At 44.3% G+C, this 16237-nt stretch overlaps 1 protein-coding gene across 1 annotated transcript in view; it reads right to left on the minus strand.

Moving 5' to 3' along the window:
* The window catches only part of LOC147419191 (Transducin/WD40 repeat-like superfamily protein), a 168676-nt gene that overhangs the window by 59879 nt on the left and 92560 nt on the right, over positions 1-16237 (minus strand). The window contains exons 9-10 of the mRNA XM_086505596.1: positions 14024-14166; positions 13890-13937 (exon numbers count right to left, since the gene is read on the minus strand). Of these exons, the coding sequence (XP_086361722.1) occupies positions 13890-13937; positions 14024-14166 (191 nt within the window). The remainder of the gene's footprint in view (positions 1-13889; positions 13938-14023; positions 14167-16237) is intronic.

The raw sequence follows: 16237 nt of genomic DNA on the forward strand, positions 1-16237 counted from the left end.
AACAACTAATCAACCCTACTGCAAATGCTCCCACTGCAGCTGCTATGTCGGGCCTCGAGATCAGCATCTCGTACATGAGGACACCGAATGTTGATGCAACCCTGGCAACCTCTGCCACCTCCAACTCAGAACTCAACTCATGGCAATCTTGTCCCCTATCATAGAGACCATGGCACTCTGACTCCGAGCTCTGGAGTGACTCCTCGTGCCCACCACATATCACATGTGTACCAAGAGTATCCATCTGTCCTGAATCTGCATCAAGCTCTGGCATAAGCATATCAAGAAATGACTCCACAATAGCCGACATCTCAGCATCCATGTGAGTCATCTCTGTCATCACCTCTGATGACTCATCCTGCTGTGACTCACTAGAGCTGTCCCGCTCTACCTGTGCATCCGTAGACGCAACCTGCACAACAAGGTCACTGCTCTGCACTCCATGCAAAGCATCCCGCAACCCACAAGCAAAAGAGACTCGCCTGCTCTTTCGCTCTCTACTTGGCTGCATGATCACAGAGACAACACTGTCTCTCTCGTGATCCACATGCAATGGGTAACCTGTACCACTCCTGGCACCTCTCGCAATCACTAGCGAACCCAAATGCATCACAAAATCTTGCTCTCGTAGCGAAATCTGACATCCACAATCTCTAAGCTGACCAATCGAGATCAAACTCACTGTCAAATCTAGTACATAGCGCACATGTCGTAACAAGTAAGATGCACCACTCGGTAATGACAGTCTCACATCTCCTGCACCTGCTATCGCATGCACCGATCCATCGGTCAAACGTACACTGCCAAGCATCCCGCTAGAATAGCTACAAAACCATGTACGATGCGGCGTGACATGAAACATAGCATCTACGTCTAGCAACCACTGCGAAGGGAGTGCACTATCCACATGTATAGCATCTCGTGCATAGCTCGAGGTAAAAGTGACATCCCCGTCACTAGTATACTCCGACACTACATGTGCCTCAACTGTCAAAGCAACTGAGTCCATGGCATCACTACATACATCTCTGAGACTGCCATGTCTCCTACGATGTCGCATACGACGAAAACAACGCCGTCTAACGTGTCCAGAATGACCACAATACCAACATGTCACCTGTCAGCATACTCGTGAATGTACATGTCTCACACGAGTCCGTGATGACTCAGATCTATCATACATATCATGTAATCTGCGCCAAAGTGCTCTCGAAGTAGTCTCATACATAACAAGAGCATATACAGATTCCGCAAGGTGCAAAGAGAGTGTAGATAGTGCCATCTCCTCTAGCTCCTGCCACTGATCGTCAGACATGTTTGAAGGTCTACCTGCATCACCACCCAATGGTCGATGCAACCCTCGCTGTGTCAATGCATCAAGCATACACTCTCTCCATGCCGCAAAGTCTGACCCATCAAACACACGCATCTGTGAGAGGTCACAATCTGATCGATCACCTGTCTCTGCCATGAGCACAATGTAGCAAACTAGAAAGCAAAACCACCTCACCAACAACACCTGGAAACTGTCTACCAATATGGCCAGAAACACAATGTAAAACCTGTGAGACACACTCCAAAATAGAGCTCCCACAATGTCAATACAAGCCTCGCATGCTCTAGTATCACACTGCAATCTGTGAGCTAATCATGAAGCCCACACTATGCGGTATCGATGCATACACATGCACAAATCTCCCACCTGCAGAGTGTTACACCGCACACAAACGCTGAGTGCAACCCGCAATCTCTACCTAGATCACATAAATGATACGCATAAAACTCTGGGAAAATTTCGCCAGAGTTTCGACGCACAATGGCTGTCAACACAAAATAACCATTGTCATGCAAGCTCAATACAATGAGCAATCAATGCGCATCAAACTACACTCAATATACATGCATAAGCTCTGCAAAACTATGGCAAACAATGCTCGAGATCACAAGACTCTCCCACCTGAGAGCAAACCATTATCTCAAGCAAAGAAAGATACACAACTCCTCACTCTTGCGAGAGTGGATACAAAAACACAAAACTGTGTACAAACTGACAAAACCTGTCAAAGTGAGAGTAAACACTCGATCACAAACTATGGCGAGAATCTGGGAAAAATCTGACAGAATTTCCCCTCAAAACTGAGCAAAAAACTCAAGTACAATCTCTACCATAAACCATAACACTACTCAATGCCAATGAGTAGAAATGCCAAAATGGCTCCACATTTTCACATACAATGGCAATCCGCACTCAACGTACATCAACGGAGTGACTGCGCATAAGCAAACGCCAAAAGATTTGCAATCCGGAAACTTGATCAATGCGAAAACAATGCTCTCAAGAGAGCTTACCGGCACTTGAAAGTGCTCGCCAAAATGCATATATAATGGGCATCAACCATGTGCCATAACCATATGTAAACCATCCGCAAAGACCATGAATCCAAGCACAAAATCACTGCCAAAGTATTTTGTGAAAACCAGTGAAAGAAGCTCCACCTGTGTGCTCCAAAAACCTGCGTCTCTCAAGAGACCGCTTCGGTGGTGTGTAAACGTCTCCGTACTTCGTTGCCCAAGTCTACCAAAAACCCTCAAACCACAAGCTTAACACAAGTTGCAATTGCATCTTCAGCTCAGAATATATGCACTCAACTTCAAGCATCTCCCGTGCTTCCAAAAGTGCATCAAACTCGCACACAATGCGACAACAGAAAATCTGGAATTTGTGTATATAGTCAGTCTGAGTTGAATATCAGCAAAACGGTGAGGAATTTGCAAAAAGTTTCTTCTGCAAAGTTGTAGACCACGTCGAAATGGATGGGCTTAATGGACAGAATTCTCAGATCTGCATTCTACAAGGAGAAAAACGAATCTGAAAACTGTGCTGCTGCGCACACAGTTTTAGGGCAGCACCTTCACTTACACACAATCTTCCACACTCCTTTCTGAGCTTCCACAAGAGCATACATCACTCTCAACTGAGCTCACAAGCTCCCATTGCATTCTCACAAAGCTTCCAAGCTTTCTTAATCTCTCTACCGTCGAGAGCGAGCGAGCTATCGCCTCGAAGCTCTCAAAGCCGTTGTGCTCTCCGCGGTCACCATAGCTCTGATACCAATTGAAGGGGATCGGGGAGCACCACAGACGGAGAGTGAGAGAGAGAGGAGACACACACACGATGTGGGTGGGGAGACTGTGAAGTGGCAGCTCCCCCTATACAGTATACTCACTATAAGTATAGGGTAACAGTGGGCGGGCGCCCATGACCTGGGCGACCGGTCAAGGCACATAGGCCTTAACCCCAACACCGTTGGTGGCTCTTTATGATCGTACATGTGAGTAGTAGCGGTTGGGTCAGGATCATCATCTTCTTCACATATGGTCCAGCATCGTCGTTGAGAGCAGAGAGTCTATACACAGAGCACTTATTCACCATCCCTACACATCTGAGCCTCGACACCCCCGTTGTACCTGTGAGTCCTGGGCTGGAGCTGAGTGTGCTGCCACGCCAGAGTGTGTATCAGTTCTTTGAGATAGTCGAGTCATATGTTCTGGTCTGCTGTTGTGTCTCTACGAGCTCAGTTGTTAACTTGTTGTCTATTTGTTCCTTTGTTTTCAGTCTGTTTGAGTGAGATTGCCATGCACATTGCACTGAGGAGCACCTATTGTAGAGAGCACGACACATTATCCGCGCTACAGAGCAGTAGAGAGGGCTTCCCCTTAGTCATGGGTCCATGAATATTAGTATATCTATCCACCAATCTGGTGACCCCAAGAATCTAAATTCTGTCGAAGCCCAGCGCAGCAAGTCTTCAATGCTAATGGTTGGAAGTTATGTGCTCAGCTCTAGGAGTGAGAATGGTGGTTTGGTCATTGGCCACTTTATGGAGTTTCTATTTTGCGTAGATCACATGCTTACAATTACTGAGAGGAATGACCGAGTTCTTGCATAGCTGGAAGTGCAAGTACTTTTGAATTATATCATCCCAATTGGCTCTAGTGTGGTGGATGGGTTATCCCTGTTGAAGTTTCCCTCTTGCATAACTAGTCCTCTATTCAAGACTCATCGGCCAGACGTTTGAGGGCTCTTTGCCAGGAGCCTGATGCGTCTTCGAGTAAAAAATAATGTCTCTTCCCTTAAAGCTATCCTCAAATGCGCCTACATCTAGCTTCATTGATCCATTACCATTCCATGCTGCCATTTTAAAGTTGGTCCCTTAGGTCTCGCACCGTCATGCGGTGCATTTTTCAACACCACTACTCTCTCTCCCCTGTAGAATGCAATTTTCCCTTCTCCCTCGCCCCCTTGATCTCTGGCATCAGCTTTTGCATGTGTGCTACTTGTGTTAGGTCATCACCCAAAAATATCCCAGTTTGTTTGAGTGTTGGTCTCTTCTTCAGGAACTCCTTCCTAGCTTCCAGCATAAGGAAACGTACAATTAGTGCTCTTTCCTCACTTCCCTTCTTGCTAGCTCTCCAAGCACCTGTGTGTGGGGGTTCAGAAATACCCATGCGCTTCGAGAGCTCTTGCACTTCTTCGTCTACTTTTCCTGTGTCTTTGAGACCTGTAACATTTGAGACCTGTAACACACACATGAAGGGCTCTAGTCTTCCTCTTTTGCTCCTCCTCAATTTTCATATTGATGATAGTGGATGCCGCTGTGGCTTCATGCATCTTATCTTTTCCTTTCCTTACGTCCTTGATCCACTTTTCAGCTTTATCAACTTTCTCTTGTGTTTTGAATAGGTGCTCCGCCCATGAAGAGGTTGTTCGTGCCTTCTGCTCTTCCTTTTCCCGTAGAGTTTTCACCTGCTCCATAGTGCTTTTGAGCTCCTTTATCATTGAAGGTTGATTTCTCCCTCCTTTCCGGGGGTATTTTTGCAAGTTGCGAGTTCTCTCTTAAGTGCTTCAATCAATGCATCCTTTTCATTCATGCGTTCTTCCATTTTTTATTTCCGGATTTGAAAGCAGCAAGTGCATCTTCTAATCTTTTTTGCATCATGCATTCCAGTATATTCACTTCTGCCCTCACTATAGTCTGCATTTCGACCTTCAATGATGTGTACATCTAAGTCATGCATACCAAGCATCTCTTTGTCCAACTCTTTCCTCATATCTGCATACATAGCTTTTTTGTAAGTCTCCACATTTGCATACATCTCTTTTTTAATGTCACCCCTCAAAAGGCTTAGCTCCGCCTTAATCATCACTTGTATCTTCTCATACATAAAGTCATCTTTGACTCCAAAAAAATTCTCTGCTCTCAGAGAACGTGGCGAAAGTGTACTCTCTCAAATCCTTTGCCTAAATGTCGCTTTCGATTTAGGCGGGGTTTCATAGATAACGTCATCCCTGAGGTCAACTGATTGGTCCATCCTTAGGCACCTCGTGTGAGGCTTTTCCTATTGCTATCCACCGTCAATTGTGCACATCAACCAGCCTTGCGTGCAGCTTTTCTCGCATAGTCAGCGTAACCAGAGAGAGAGAGAGAGAGAGAGAGAGAGAGAGAGAGAGAGAGAGAGAGAGAGAGAGAGAGAGATCTAGTGAAATGCTACATTAACGTCTTGAAAAGGCCAAAATGACCTATGAGACCACAAAGTTACAACATCGTGGAATCTAGTACAATGTCTGGGTACAAAAGATAAAAAGTGGGGTGCTGAAAAAAATATCAAAAATCTCTTCCTACTAGACGATGAGTGTGTGTGTGTGTGTGTGTGTGTGTGTGTGTGTGTGTGTGGGGGGGGGGGGGGGGGGGGGGGGGGGGGGGGTTATACAATATCTGATACAGGGAGATTATATTAACGTCCTTTAGAGGCCAAAGTGTCGACCTATAGGGAAAACCATATACATTAGGTTTTACATTCCACTTTGGGTACATGCCGAGAGAGAGAGAGAGAGAGAGAGAGAGAGAGAGAGAGAGAGAGAGAGAGAGAGAGCTTATACTCTTCTCATAGGGATTCACATATTTTCATCTATCTCATAGTTACCAGGAACGGGAAAACGGAACGGCAACGCGGAACGGGAACGCGGAACAAAATGCCATTCCCTGTTACGGGTACTCACGTTTGAAACACGGAACGGGGATTCGGAACGGGAACTTGGAATGGGAACGGGGAACAGAGACCTGAAAACGGCCATTCCCTGTTACTATGATCTATCTCCTCTTTACCTTGATTGTCTAAGAGCGGTTTTGAGAACGCTGCAAGGAGAGGCATGCCACTTGGCATCAATTCATTTGACAAAGAAAATTAAAAGCGAAAGTTGCGAGATTGGGGAGTTGCATGGCTAAGAAAAGTAGAGGTTAAGATGGGCCAGCAGACGTGCTGCTCACTGTAGGGTTGTAGCTACGTCGTGTGCACACCCTCCCTTTGCATAATCAGGAGCTATGCAGGTCGATGATGCACAGCCCAAGTTGCAGACGCTTACTCTTCTCGCCACCTCCACCCAGCCTTAGCTCTGCGCCTCCTCTTCTCGCCACCTCCACCCGGCCTAGGCTCTGCGCCTTCTCCTTCTTAGCCACAAAAAACCAGAAGACCTATCTAAGTGAATATAACCCAGTACAAAGACTTTTTAAAGAATCAGAAAGGAAATCTCTGCAATCTCCGTTGTGCAATATAGTATCTTTGACTAGAAACTATTGAGAGGTCCTGAAGATGTGAACGATCACCTAGAAGACATGTGGCACTATTGGAGCAATTGAGAAAGGTGTACAAACTACATGCTCAGGCTAATTAGCATCACAGATTTCTTGGAGAAGACATTGAAGTTGACATGGAGAGTTTCCGCAGCATGGCAGCCACAGCAACAAGAAGCTCATGAATCTGCATGAACTCAAAGGTGCTACAAGTGCATTGTTTTTTTAACAAAAAAAAGGACTTCCTATCATGGAGGAGAATCATAGGCCTGTCTCCAAGAGATGTCAACTCCGCACCATATGTGTGTATAGGTTTTCTTTTATTTTATGAGCACAAGCATACCTGGGCACATATTGGATCTCTCTGCATCTATAGAAATTATACTTTAAACTCTTCTCCTTGATACACCGGCGATCATGTGAGCAGGGCACAAAGTTCCTTAGCTTCATATCATTCAACCAAGCTGCCCTATCCTAGCCATGCAGGTGATTCCTACCTTTCAGCATACCAAAGCTGATGAAATTCTCTTGAGCTTTTGTGAAAAAATGTCTTGATTGGTGATGCTTTGATTGACAAGTATGCCAAATTTTCCTCTTCACAAAAGCACAAAAAGTTCTTGATCAGCTTTTTGTCCAGAATGCCGCTCTTGGAATGCATTGGTTGTAGGATATATCCAGCATTACTGTGGTAAGGCAGCTCTGTGCTGCGAAAGCTTATGAAATTCTTGCGAGCTTTGTAATATCCTGCTTGGCCGACAAATATGCCAAATGTGTCATCCTAACGACAGCACAAATTTAAGTTATTCATCAGCTTTCTCTCCAGACTACTCTCTCTTGGAGTGTAACAATTGTAGGCATGTCCAACATGACTGCGGTAAGGAAGCTTTGCGCTACCAAAGCTCATGAAATTCTCTCAAGCTTTGGTAGAAACATGTCTGGCTTTGCGGTGCTTTGGTTGCAAGTATGCCAAATGTGTCGTCCTCACCAATGTGCCATCTCTTGGAGTGCCTTGGTTGGAGGACAATATTTCTAACATGACTATGGTAAGGCAGCTCTACACTAACAAGGCCGATTGGGAGTGAAAGTGCGGCCTATGCACAATGCTTACGATGGGGTGTGTGATATTTCTCACCTGCAACACACTGTCACAAACTGCTGACGTGTCAAGTCAGTGAAAAACAGAGCCAACCTTCAGATCATGGCCAAGGGGCCTAAACCCTAAGAAGAACAAGCAGCAGTAGAAGAAGAAGTCCTACCAACTTATGGGACCCCGTTCGATGGGGCCCAAGTGACATAAAGGAATTAAAATAAAGCAGGACACACACACACACACACACACACACACACACAAAGACTTGCGCAGCAGCTGCTGACGTGGCAGCCTGTACGGATTTCTACGATTTGCGCTGCTAACGTGGCAATTGTATAGATTTTCGTAAATCACCCTGGCAGTTTTTTTTGGGCATTGCTTTTGAACCAGATGCTTTTGAGTTTGAAGGCTTTCCATGTAAACTGCTTTTGGGCCTAGGCCCTTTCAATATGAGTCCATGGGCTCATTCTCTGGCATACTTCCTGGAGCAGGTGCAGAGCGTGGAGTATCGGCTTGTATGGTGTTGATGCAATATAAAAAGATACCGAAAGGGGCGCCAAGGTTTGGGGCCAATACTCTCTGGGGTGGAATTCCACCAATCCTTGTCGCGTTTCGTCTCTCTCAGTTCAGTTGTTATTGAAGTGCTAAAAGTTTGTTCAGTCTGTTCTTTTCTATTGGCACGTGGTGCCCGTCTTGTGGCAATGGTATCAAAGCATCAGGCGTGTGCTTTTCTGAAAGCATATCTGTCCTACAAAAGAGCAGACAGCAAACCAGAGACTACTGGAATTTTTTTTGAAGTATCTTCGGGGCCCGACCCCGGACTTATTAGCAACTCCCACCCTTCCTTCATCGCGCATCGGGTACGCTTCCGTCTTCATCACTGTGTCTTACAGGGCATAAAGTCATAAAGAACCCAAGACATGGCGTTCATGGATTCAGCAGAATATTTGCAGTTTCTTCTCGATGAGCTTCGTGATATTCTTTCACGGCATCCTCAGCAGAACCTTTCGATGCTGCAAAGTTTTCAACAATTTTTGAATTACATGTTACTCCCTCTGATGCCTCAGGTGGTACCTCCTCCTCTGGCACCAGAAAGTACGAGAGCTTCCAACCGGCAACCTTCCTAGCCGTCTATGCCGATCAGGGGAGTTTTCAGGAATATGGTGCAGCCATCTGACCCTAATCCAATGCAACCGCCGTTGCCCCAACCTCCCCCACCACCGCCGCCACCAGGCTACAATGGTTGGAGCCCATATGGATACCCTTATTATCCGTACACGGGATACGTGCCTAACCATCCCAAAGATTTCAAGGATGGCGGCACGAGAGTCAAATTTTTCACTTTTTTCGGGGTGAAAGATCGGAAGAAAGCATTGCAGTTCCTACAACAATTCGACAACATCTATGCTTTGGGGAACTATCCAAAAGAATCCAAGATTTCTCGAGCAACGGGATTTCTTAAAGATAATGCTATGCAACGGTGGAGCTCAATCGTGACACAACCGCATGCTCCAAGGACCTGGAAAGCTTTCAAGACAGTTTTTGCACGTAGTTACATGACTTCTATGTTCGAAGTCCAAATTAGGTCAGAATGGGGCAACTTGAAAATGCTTACCATAGAGACCATGGAGGACTATAACCAAACGTTTCTCGATGTCTACCTTCCGATGTCCTTTAAGCTCATTCCCTTTGAAGACTAATGTGAGTGCTACACCATTGGATTACCATCACCATTGCAGGAATATTGTTTGTCCAAGCAAGTTTCAACCATGCAAGAGCTTATGGACCATGCCGCGGTCGACTACAAAATGATGAATGGAAAGTTGGAGTTTACCATGGAAGCAACTCCAGCCACTAATCAAAACTCCCGCCAACAACGAACAAATTCTCAGAAACCCCGTGAAAACTAGCCTCAACGGCCTCGCCTGACACATCGTCAACGAGACACCTTGTTACAAGAAGGCCGATGCTTCGAATGTTTCCAAACAGAGCATACGTTCAATACATGTCCTGAGCAAACCTCGACATCCTCAGAGCAACCTTCTGCTCCCACGACAGACAGATCCCAACGGCTGCCTCCGGCTAAGAGGCTAGTCCCTGATATCTATGGCATACGCCTTGAAAGTACAAATGAATTGTGTCGAGCATATGGCAAAGTCAACGGCTTGAAAGCCCTTATTTTCGTTGACCCCGGCGCTACAAAGAACTTCATCCATCCAGAATTTTTGAAGCAGATGCACCTTGATTATGATGCAGAGGGTGGAGACATTGAAGCTGAGTTAGCCACGAGGCAAACTCAGAAAGTGGTACCGCTCATTGGTGCTCTTCCAGTGACTATACAAGATTATCATGGAAAAGCCAATTTTCACATTATGAAGTTGGGCAATTGCCACGTTCTCTTGGGCATGCCCTGGCACGACAAGAATGATGCGACTCTCAAGGTTCGGAACCGAACCATCACCGTGATGCATAAGGGCAAGCCAGTTGTCTTCAAAGTTTGGTTGTCCGAACAAAGCCCCGAATGACCTCTCTAGTGGTTTTCTAGTTAGATACTTTTGAACATTGTTTGAGACAGTATTGTTTGAAATTTGTTTGAAATAAATGCTATCTGTTTTAAACCTGTCTTGGTGTGGATTTGAACAGTTTGACTCTGGTTTTAATATTGGTTTTCATTGATTGCTGATTTTACTCCTAGATGGAGAAGTGAGAAATACTGTTTTGGTATTGTTTGAACCTCGGAACGACGCAGGCCGATGTTTGAGAAGCGTTCCGTTGTATGCTTGAAAACCTCGGAATGAGGGAGGCCGATGTTGGGGAGCGTTCCGTTGTATGCTAGAAAACCTCCGAACGACACAGGCCGATGTCTGGGGAGCGTTTAGTTGTATGCTTGAACCTCCAAGCGACGAAGACTGCGGTCTAGGGAGCGTTTGGTTGTACAGTCCTCTGAGCTCATAAGCCGAACCTTTTTAGGTTATTTGCAGGGGGAATGACGAGGTAGTCGTTGAGTAGCTTCATACCACAGACCGTTTGTCTCGGGGGAGTGCTCAGCGGCGCTATTTGTTGTGTCTTGTAACATGAATATGTCAGCATTTGTGTTGTATTGTGATGTGTCAACTACTGAATATTCCTAATTGGATAAGATTGCTTGGGTATATAATTTTAGTGCATCAAGACACCCGTGGAAGATCGGTGGGGTCTGAGTGTGATGGCTAATTTTACTACCCCGGAATATCAAAAGTTCCGACTTGGACGAAAAGAGAAGCCAACTCCTTCAAAAAAAAAGTGTGAATTGATTGTCCCTCCGGATGTCCCTCGGAAATTTTTGAGCTAACTTGAGTTGTTTTGCAGATATGCTATAATCGCGGACAATTACTTTCTTTCAAGAAGGGGGGATATCACAAACTGTTGACATGTCAAGTCAGTGAAAAAAAGAGCCAACCTCCAGATCACAGCCGAGGGGCCTAAACCCTAAGAAGAACAAGCAACAGTAGAAGAAGAAGACCTACCAACTTATGGGACCCCGTTCAATAGGGCCCAAGTGACATAAAGGAATTAAAATAGAGCAAGACCCACACATACACACAAAGACTTGCCAGAGACGTAGCAGCTATACGGACAGGCCGAAAATCGCACTGACATGCTGACGTGACAGCCTGTACGAATTTCTGCGATTTCCGCTGCTGACGTGGCAATTGTACAGATTTCTGTAAATCGCGCTGGCAGTTTTTTTTGGGCATTGCTTTTGGACCAGATGCTTTGAGTTTGAAGGCTTTTCATGTAAACTACTTTTGGGCCTAGGGCCTTTAAATATGAGTCCATGGGCTCATTCTCTAGCATACTTCCTGGAGCAGGTGCAGAGCGTGGAGTATCGGCTTGTATGGTGTTGATGCAATATAAAGAGATACCGAAAGGGGCGCCAAGGTTTGGGGCCAATACTCTCTGGGGTGGAAATCCGCTTGTCACGTGTCGTCTCTCTCTCAGTTCAGTTGTTATTGAAGTGCTAAAAGTCTGTTCAACCTATTCTTTTCTATTGGCACGTGGTGCCCGTCTTGTGACACACACTGAGAAGGGCTGCATCAATATGTTGGCATAGGGATGGTCAAGTTATGCTCATCTACACTACAAGCCTTTTTGTGGCTATATGAACTCCTATCCCTTCTTGTAGTGCACTTATGTGGTGCCAAGAGAACAGTAAAATGAGGTAAGCTTTTTGATTACTTCCACTTTGGTAGTTATGTATGATTATATGCAATCCTTACTACCTAAGATGCATTATATGTACCCACTTATATTTGCATTTTATACAAATAGCGATGAATTTGGTGGCATTAAGATTGGTTGGCTCAAAGCCATTGCATAAGCACCAAGTTTTCTAGTTCATATTGGATACCAACTCAAGCTTTGGGAGCTTAAGATGCCCTATGGCCAACTGATATAGAACTATGTCGACACTTTCACCTATAGCCTTTCTGGATGAGTTAGATATTGTTCAAAGCTTCAATGTTCTAGATATTGTCAAGCTAGGGTACGAATGACTTCATGCTCATTGGGAATAATGCAAAGTGCCTCTAAAGGTCAACTTAGAGGTGCAAGACCTCCTCAGCTAGAGAGATCCTCACACAACCCTTATTTTCATTCTCTTTCGCATCTCTGGTTCCTCCTTCACTCGTCGAAGGTTATGGTGTAATGGAGGCTACTATCAAAGCAACATTCTAATGGCTTGGTGGTGGAACAACGAGTGGAAGGCTCAAGTATCAATCCATGTAAGGTTGTGCTTTGAAAGGTACGATCAATACAAATGGTAAACTTACACTCCGTATTTCAATTTGGTTTGTCTAATTTCAAAAGCACATAGATCATTTACATCATCTGTCATTAAAGCAATCAATCCACAATGTTTGTGTCTAAAAGGTTGTAGATGACGATGACAAGGACACCAAGAAGCATGCGCATTGTCCAATGTGTGGACACGAGGAGAGTAATCCGGAGTATGTTATCCACATCATGAAGAATTTCACAAGTTTACGTGAAATCAAAGGTAATGAATTATTCTCTATGCAGTTAGAATATTTTTACAAGAAAGTCCCTCTTAACACTAGAGGCAAGCATAAGTCCCCCTCCAACACTAGAGGGGATAGACGCGGCGGGGGAAGAGCACATTCCCTACGGTATTATTAACAATGTGGAGAACGGTGTCAACTCCACACCATACGTCAACACAATGTATGGCACTTTTTTTTTATGGGCACAGGCATCCTCGTGCACGAAATGCATCTCTTTGCATTTTTATGTGCAAATTCTTCTCCTTCACACATAGTTTAACTCTAAATTTTAATCATTTGGCAAGGTCGTAGAGCTTTCGAAAAAATCTTGGAGGAGAGAAAGGTATAACACTACTATGCTTTTTGAATTTGCACCATTTCCAGTGTGATAATAAGATATGAAAGGTACAACACTACTCTGCTTTTTGAATTTGCACCATTACTAGTGTGACATAGTCAAAGCAAACTAGTTAAACCTAAAGGTAGCTAGAAAAATGCTTTTTGAATGGCCACTGATGAGTAGTCAAGGTTAAGGTGGACCATGCACAGGGTTAAAACATGGATAATGCTAGTAATTCTCTGGTTGATAGTAGTTGAGCTCAATCCTAATGAACAAAAATATAGTTCCTTCAAGGGGGATTATACTCAGAGGAGGACAGCGAGAAAAGTAATGATACGATCAGTAGTAATAGGTGGCAAAGAATGGAATGGCCATGTGGCACCTACATAAATCTGTCAGGTGCCCTTATGGCACCAAGTGATGTAAAGAGCTCATTAGTCCACCTTCCAAGTCTTGAATCCATCAATTGTTAGCTCAAGGTACCATCAGAAACACTGAGGTACCTAAGGGGTCAACCTCTTAATAGCACAATAAATGATGAGACACGCCCCCACATACATTTTCAAGAAACATACAGATCAAAGAATCTTATTCCCAAACTTTGGCAAAAATCAACAATTTAGAATGTTCCACAGGGAGCACAATGCTTCCACTTATAAAAAATTTAAGAAAGTCAGATCAAACAAGAAGGCTATATGACACATCCATTACCATCAAAACAGATAGTGCATGTTTTGGAAAAAGACTTGCATCATATTTCTAACTTGTATGTAAAGAGATGTTACCTTTCGCCCTCCTGTATAGAGGTAGTTACCGTCTTTAGAAAACTGCACCTGTGATTACACTTGATGAATAGTAGCATGTTTTGTCAATACTCAAAGGAAAACAAATTTATGAATGTTATATAAATGACGATCACCTGTGTGACACCACCTTCCTGTCCGTGCAAAACAAAGAGTGGCTCTATGTTATCTTCAGCATATACACCAGTAGTTCTGTCATAAGAACCAGCAGCTAACACTCCAGTGTTGCAAGGATTGAAAGCTAGGCAAGAGATTATACCTGCACAAGGAGGGCATGGATAAAAGTTCGCCAGCAATCCAAGTGTTAACAACATCCAAGAATCTAATTTATTCCCTCGACCCTGCCATCACCAATGTTTGCGGCGTAGTTACCAGGCAACTAAATTGATGCTGAAATGGCTAGCACTCAAAAAGTGTTCGAAACAACAAATTCGCAACGCCACTATTGATGCAATAGATCCAAATGTCCCATACAAAATACTCGGGTAAAAGATGCTAAACATGTAAACAAATAAGTGAATCAGTAGAGCCAGCTTGTAGCATATCTCCCATAGCCTAATCTCCAGAGGAGGAAGCCACTGTAACATCACATAAATTTTCTCATGGGCTGCTGCATTATGGCACCAATCTCCTCTGCAAAGAACCTCATAGGAGCTTCTTTTTGCCTCTGCAGAACAGCCTAGATGTAGCAATGGTAAATATATCAGTGAAATGATCTGCGAGGGGGGCAAGGGCATCAAGATCTCCACGAGAGTCCAATGAGCTGAAAAAGTGATGTGTTATTGGCACCTGCTGAGAGCTGCTGCTCCGGAAGAAATCTGTCCCCTGCCTCTGAATCTGTACTCTTTTCAAAATCTTTGGCCCACTCTCCTCTAATAAAGCATAGCATCCACCGCAACATAGACACTAAGCAAATCTAACTACTTGCATACAGGTCAGTACTTAGTGCGCATGCATGCGCACACTTGTTTTGTAAATCTTTCTTGATTAATTTACAGATGGGAAACCTCAAAGTGAGGAAAAACCATCAAAAAGATCAGATACAAAGGGCAGAACACATACGTGTTCCGTAAAGTGAAGGCTCTAAAAGCAACATAGAAGGCTGTATAAAACCATAAAACGATCAGATACAAAGGGAAGAACACACAAGTGTTCCGTAAAGTGAAGGCTCTAAAAGAAAACATAGAAGGCTGTATGATATATGTCCCCAACATCAAGGGCAAAATGTAAGGATTGCCTAGGTGAAATCTTGAACAAAGAAAAGGGATCCACATCATGCTGATGGAACATTGCATTGATACCACATAGACAATAGAGCCCAAAATCTGACCCATGTGAAGAAGACCACGAATCGTTGAAGGGAAGATGGGAGAATGCCAAAAGCCCAGAACCGTTTGTGGAAAACTGCAGAGGGAAAGCGGAGATGAATGCACCGTATTATTGTACGCATACTCAAGCATAGGCAAATACTGTTCCCACTTGCCTTCATTATCTGACACATAGCATTTCAGCAGATTTAAAACAGTAGAATTAGCCTCTTCTGACTGTCCGTCAGTTTGTGGATGAAATGAAGACCAAAACTTGAGCATAATGCCCATGTTCTCAAACAATCCTCTCCAGAGCAAACTGGTCATGCGAGGATCACGGTCACTGATAATCGATTGTGGCATACCATGGTACTTAAACACATTGTACATGAACAAGCGTGCCATCTGATCAAATTTTATCTTCTTCCTGGCAGCGATAAAATGGGCTTGCTTGCTGAACCTGCACATAATGGTCCATATACCATCATTCCCTATTGGCGTTCTTGGAAGATCAAAGATAGTCCATAGCAATGCTTTCCCATGGCTTATCCGGAATCGGCAGTGGTTGTAACAACCCTGGTGCCTTTTGCCTGTCAAACTTTTTGCCAAACCATGCATGCTCGCACAAAGGCATCCACATCTCTCCTCAAGGTAGGCCAATAGAAGAATGTCTCTACCGCTTTAATTGTCGCATCAATGCCACGATGCCCTGCATACGGTGGGACATGACTCTCTTCCATGACCTTATGTCGCAGTGGCCTTGTGACACAAAGTCTACCATGCATCATCATTAAACCATCTCTGAGGAGGTAGTGCTCGTGATGTTGCCCCTCTTGTAACTGTTTAAAGATCCTTGCAAAATCTTCATCAACAGTATATTATTCCTTCATGTCATCTAGCTCATGATAATAAGGAACTGACACAGCTGAAATTTGTGGCTTTCTTGATAATGCATCAGCCACAACATTCTTCTTGCCTTCCACATGCATAATCTGAAAGTGGAACATGGAAAGAATGTTTGCC

The sequence above is a fragment of the Adiantum capillus-veneris genome, chromosome 29, assembly GCF_014529385.1.
Source record: "Adiantum capillus-veneris isolate H3 chromosome 29, ASM1452938v2, whole genome shotgun sequence".
Taxonomy (NCBI): Eukaryota; Viridiplantae; Streptophyta; class Polypodiopsida; order Polypodiales; family Pteridaceae; genus Adiantum; species Adiantum capillus-veneris.